General features: G+C 39.3%; 1 protein-coding gene across 1 annotated transcript in view; it reads right to left on the bottom strand.

Annotated features, from left to right (window-relative positions):
• Nucleotides 1–2,816: 2,816 nt before the first annotated feature.
• Nucleotides 2,817–6,298, bottom strand: part of LGR4 (leucine rich repeat containing G protein-coupled receptor 4) — a 41,752-nt gene continuing 38,270 nt past the window's right edge. The window contains exon 16 of the mRNA XM_018081848.3: nt 2,817–5,803. Within this exon, the coding sequence (XP_017937337.2) occupies nt 4,527–5,803 (1,277 nt within the window). The 3' untranslated portion in view covers nt 2,817–4,526. The remainder of the gene's footprint in view (nt 5,804–6,298) is intronic.

Genomic DNA, 6,298 nt, shown 5'->3' with positions numbered 1-6,298 from the left:
TAAGCTTGAAGAATATAGATCTTAATTTTACTTGTGACCTTAAAAAGAGTAGAAAATTTGAACCAAATATAGATGAATTTAAGAAGTTTCCCAAGTCTTCCGATTTTCCACTGTGATAAAAAATAGTGTGGCAGGCACGGGAGTGAGGGAGAAACTTGGCTCACACTCCATGTCAGAGCTGAACAAGCACTGCCTATACTTGTCTACTGGCTATTTTTGTGCCTGAATGTGTAGTTCTGCTTGATTAGAGGCTGTGAAACCTGAGAGGTCCTGGATTGCTTCACTTCCCCTCGCAGTAGGGTGTATTCCCATGGCTGCAGTACACTGCACGCACCACTAGTCCCAGCCCAGGTTCTGCTGACTGAAGACGTGGAGCCATCTCTTCCAAGGAGCAGGGCCTTCAGATGAGAATTTTTCTCTTGTTATTTTAAAATCACACCTTTTTCAATAACTGGCAGGATTCCCACTCAACCCAGCTTTTTTTTTGGTGAGTTGGAGATCACAGCCCTCCTGCTTTTGAACAGCCTTCACTTCTTTAGCTAGTTTATTCTTCTGCCTAAAGTCTTTCTTTTAAAGCATCAGATAGGAACAAATTTACTTGCTCATTTTTGGGTTGAAATTTTCAAGACACAGGTTATGCTTTTGTTACTGGAAACCAGTGAGACCACTTCATATTTTGTTACCCTCAAATCAAAATAATTTCCCTACAGCAAACGCCAGTGACCACTAACTAGTATTCCTAAAGCAAAATCTAAATAATTATATTTTATATTACTGTAGTGCCATGAAACATGAGTCCATTCACCCTCCAAGTTCTTAGAGTACACAACAGTACAGAAAACAGCATTTTGTGATGTATTATGTCATTTCAGATTTCATTTCCTTATTTATTGAATCATCTTCAACTGACATCTAGTGCTAAATCAGTCAGACTCTACAGTACAATATGTGAAAGGTAATATTAAAAGTCTCCTGCTAAAAAATAAACTTATGCTACCAGTAAAAGATCAAAAACATTTATGAAATTAAAAATTATTGAGAGTACATATGAAACAAACTCTGCATTGAGCTTTTAATTAAAAACATTACCCTGTAAACTAAAGCTGAAGGCTTAAAAATAGTAGTCAAAGTGAAAAGAATTACTGAGGTATCTTTGTGTAAGTTTGAAATTTCTGAGTAAATTTCTGAATAAACATAGGAAATCCCACTGGAAAGAAATGAAAAGAGGCAAAAGGACTCTAGACAAAAAAGTTGCAAAGCAGATGCATAATTTTTGTAAGAGAATGAAAATGCTCAGTTTCCCCACCATACTGCCACAGAGCAGGCTAATAGTCATAAATAAGAAATTACTCTTAATGGGGGAAAGGTTGGGAATACCTTTGGCAATACTATTTGTGACTCTGTCTCCCTGCAAAAAACTGCTTCCTCACAATGGCAGATGAGGAAGAAAAACAACAACAAAAAATGCTCTCTCCTTGCCCTAATTTTTTCATTTAAATTCAACAGCAAACCCTTTTTGACTGCTAAATCCAGCACTGGAATTCAGTATGACAGTTTGTTGGAGGTCTAGAAGCAAGGTGTGTGACACTGTCACTGTAAGAACAGTTTCAGCTTGCTTTAGACTCTAGAAAATTGAGGCATTTATTTTCTGCAGACCTCCAGAAGGGTGTAACGTGAGGTTTCACTTGTTTGAGTCTCAAAACTGAAGTTAGGAAGCTTTGCCTAGCTGAGGAGGAGGCTGCTGAGGGGACAGCTCAAAAAGCCACTGGTACAAAGGTAACAAAAATCCCACACGTTGCTAACGCAACACCGCTTTAAGGCAAGGTGTCCATATATTTGACACTGCTTTTGGAGCAGGAGTGAGATGTGAACATCTGAACATTCCACTGTGCCCTAGCCCGAGATCAGCTTGACCAGCAAAGACACAACAAAGGTGGCACTAAGCACCTGACAGCTGGATTTGTCCAGGTTCTCCTTACGTGATTGTCCACGGGCGTTCAGGCACGTAGTCACGTTGAGAGAGGCAAGTTCTGCAGCACTGCTTCTTGGTGGGCTGGTTTTAGTAGCTGCTGCCTGTCTTCTTTCACCTCTACCAGCAGCAGACAGAACCTGTGTGTGCTGGAAGACACTGGGCTGACTGCAGTAAGAGTTAACCACTAGCACAGCTGAACCCCACAAACAGACTGATGTAAAATGAAGTACCGGGACTTCAAATGGATCACATCTGACCTTTTTAATGGCACTGCAGTGAAGAATCAGAAGAAATAAATCCATTCTCAAGAACACGGTTTGAAAATACAACTGGCTTTTTGGAAGCTTTATGCTTGGATTTCCTTCTCTACTGATTATAAATGGCAGCTGACATTTATAGTCCTTTTTGAGAAGCATTCGTGTCACCTTAACAGAGGGAATGTGGGACAGACTGTGACTCTTACAAAATGATAGTTTAAAAAAAAAAAAACCCACTCAACTCTCAACATAAAAAAGTACCAATATGAAAACTATAATCTGTATGATTATCCAAGCCATACTAAAAACATTTTAACTCAAATACAATACATAATATCTCAAATCACGAGATTGCTTTGTAAGAGGGCAAACACCTCACTGAAGGTTTTAATCTTTTGAATGCCAAGATGGCATTAGTCAGGGATCATAAATCCACATGTAAATTGGCAGCTTTCTTAATTTTCTGGCAGTTCTTTCCTGAACTCACCACATGCAGCCAAGAGCAGATGACACATTATTTATGCTCAATAATTCTACATGTGCACCATTTTCAGCCTTAACTTTTGAAAAACAGAGATAAATAACAATCAATGTTCATGTACCCTTTATTTGCTTTCAGTGTAACATTCCATGCTAATTGCAGATGTAATATTCATGAGTGTAAATATAAGAATTAACAACTCTGGGTTGGTTTTCTTCCCTTTTTACACGTGAATATTTTGGCTTACAAAATTAACAGCATACAGTAAATAATCCTCCCATACTTTGTACAAACTACATGATTTTGATATACAAGGATTCTGTTTTTATTACAGTGACAATATACAACCACATCTATTTACAATGCAAAAAGTATATAAACCACATTTTAAACACTCTGCTACTGGCAGCCACTATTGTTTAGGAGGTAGCTTTAATTAACAAAATGAACTGAAGCCACATTTTCCATCATGGGTTCTATCAAATAACTTACAATACAAAGATAAAAATTCATTGTATGAACAGTATGTACAGTTTAATTCTCAAAACAGCAATCTAGCTTTAATTCTTACTGAGAATGTCTCCAGAGTGACTGGGACGGCAGTGGATTTGCTCTTGATTTAGCGTATTGTTCAAGAAACATACATAAATACTTAATCATGCATTCATAACTTTATATCCATCAGATTTCAAACTAAATATAGAGAAAATGGATCACTGATTGTACTTAAATCATTAGGGTCTCAGGACTTTAATGGTTTAAAAAGATTGCACTGATTTATGTGAAAATCAGTGACTTCACAGAGTGTACTTCACTCTCAGTAAAATAATTGGAAAAATGCTTTTCTTCATTGCCAAATTGCTTTGCATTTTCCCTCCATTTGCTCAGTCTATCCATAAGTATCACTGGAGTGCTGTAACATTCAACAGGCTGCAGAGCATTAGTCAGTCTTTCTGCAAAGACATGAGCTGTGTACACTGACAGCACTGCTAACACCCCCTGATACATCAACATTCCTTCCAATGGTATGACTTGACTGCATAATACTGAAGAAACTTGCTGTGGTTCACCTGAAGTAATGCATCATCACTGGAAAAACATGTTCAACCCTACTATTCCTGACAACCTCATATTCTTATTCCCCTAATCTATAGAATATTGTGGATTACAAGTGCTTTACTGCAACAAACCCTTTTTTCTTTTAATTGAATATTGGCTTAAAATACAAAACAAACATAGTATTCCTATATTGCTGTCACAGTTACGTATGGGAGAATTAATCCCTTTTTTGGCCCTGCAATAAAATTCATCCTGAGATTCAATGCTGAATACACTATACAAAGCTAGCAAGAGATTTTTTTTTTTTGCTTAATTATAGAAAAGTTACATTTAAAAATAATTTCTATAATATCAAACAGCTGTCCTTTATATTGTGCTTTGGCGGGGGGGTGGGAGGGAAATCAACAGAACTTAACCTCGCCAACAGCAGAAGCAAAGTACAACTGGAGCACAATGTGGAAACACACCGTTAGCATGTAAAAACCGTATAAAAGAAACCACTGTTGCGTGGAAAGAGTAAAAATATCGGGTAACAAATTTGGTTTACCAATTATTTACACTCAGGGCAATTGATTTATTTGTTTAAAATTTTTTTTTTTTAAATGTATGGCTCAAGAAGTTGCTGCCCGCTTCCCTTCTTTACAAACGACACCAAACAATGATTACAAAAGTGCTTCCTGCTCGAAAGGTCAAAACAGGCAACAGTCTGCAAAGCATTACACCTCTTTGCTGGAACAGCTGGTGGCAGAAAGCCTTTTCAGTCTTTAATTCTTGGTATGTTGTAGGCGTAGCGGACCAAAGGGAACCCTCGGCTTTGGTAGAAACAGGCGCGGCCACAGGCCTGCACTTGGTCCGAGCTGTCCGACACGAAGGAGTCGTCCTCGTCCGCGTAGTCCGAGTGGGCCGACTGGGTGCCACAGTCCGACCAGTAGCCATCCGGCCTTTGGCAAGGCACCACTGCCAGCGTGGGGCAGCTCTGAGACTTTATTAAATGTTTACAGGGCACGGGCTTGGACAGAAGGAGCGACTCGCAGCACTCGCACACGGCGATGTTACCCTGCAGGTGGGAGTAAACGCCGCAGTCGTAGTAAAAATCCTGCGTGGGGCAGCCCCCTTGAGCGTTGACGGCGATTGCTACCGCGCCGTTCTTCCTGGTCAGGTGGCGCCTGAGCATCTTCCAGTCTTCTTTGAACTTTGGGTTGAAGAATACGTACAGGACCGGGTTCAGGCAGGCAGGCAGCGGGAAAAATATCAAAGTGACAGACTTCATGATTTCGGGGCTGATAGAAATCGCGGTGATCAACGGCGCGAAGGAGAAAAACGCAACAGGGCAGAAAAAGATGCAGTTCGTGAAGATTAGCCAAGCAACATGCTTAATCGTGCTGGACTGGGAGTTTTCGGAGAGATCCTCTTTTTCCAGGTTGCAATACAGTTTAGTGTAGATAACAGCCATTAGCAAAAACGCTAACGAATTCAGGAGCACCAAAGTTACTGTGAAACCAAGTGAAGGCGTTTCTCCAGTGGGGAAGGGCAAGCAAAGGGGGGATGCCGAGTACTCAGCTTTATAAAAAAGTGGTAAGCATCCCGCTACCACGGCACACAGGAAAGCAAAAACTGCTGCAATTTGGAATTGTTTCTGGCGATTGCTTTTCCCCTTTTTAATGAACTCCTTCGCAGAGAAGCTCCGTTCAACAGCTGCCAACATCAGGAAAAAAATGGCACTTTCTGATGAAAAGACTGCAAGAAACCCAGCAACTCTGCAACCACTGCCAGTCTCCCACCATATGCCAAATTCAGCAAATCTTCCCCAAGAGACAGCATCCAAGAAAGTTAAAATACCAGTATAGACTCCCATAAATAAGTTAGAGACAGAAATCAGGCTTATAAACAGTTTGGAAGATGGCAATGTAGTACAGGATGCAAATATTGTTAACATGACAAGCAGGTTGAAGAACAAAGCAACCAAAAAAATAAACCAGACAGTAAGTCGAATCATCCAGCTGCCCAATAAATATTCACAAGGCTTAAAGGCACCTAGAAGAAAACAAAAAACAAAGAGAAGGACAACCAATTTAGGAAAAAATTCTGCCTTAACAAGCAAGATTTTGAAAAGGTATTACAAGAGTACTCATTAATTAATGAATAGAGTACACAGCTCAACTGCTAAATAGGTCAGTTGAAAGTAAACTATTCTGCTGAAGCTATTTACTAATTAATTATGCCTGAAATAATAATTACCACAGTGAATGGTCACTTGAGAACACTTTGTATAAACAAGCTAGCTAAACAAACTTAATTACTTTTAGCTACTCAAAATAGCTTTTATTAGTGCCACCCAAATACTTTATTTTATTGAGATTTTATACATCATAAAAAAAGATTGGCAAAAAATGTGAAAGCAAATGTTCACAACCCACTTGTAAGGGGAAGGACTTTTTTAGAAGGAACATGTTCTCTCAAAAAATGATTAACAAACATGCCTTCTGGAGTAACTTTTGGTCACAAGGAAACATCTGTAAAACAGCCGAC

The sequence above is a fragment of the Manacus vitellinus genome, unplaced genomic scaffold (assembly GCF_001715985.3).
Source record: "Manacus vitellinus isolate BGI_N305 unplaced genomic scaffold, ASM171598v3 scaffold_57_pilon, whole genome shotgun sequence".
In the NCBI taxonomy this organism is placed as follows: Eukaryota; Metazoa; Chordata; class Aves; order Passeriformes; family Pipridae; genus Manacus; species Manacus vitellinus.
This window is presented reverse-complemented; position numbering and strand designations above follow the sequence as displayed.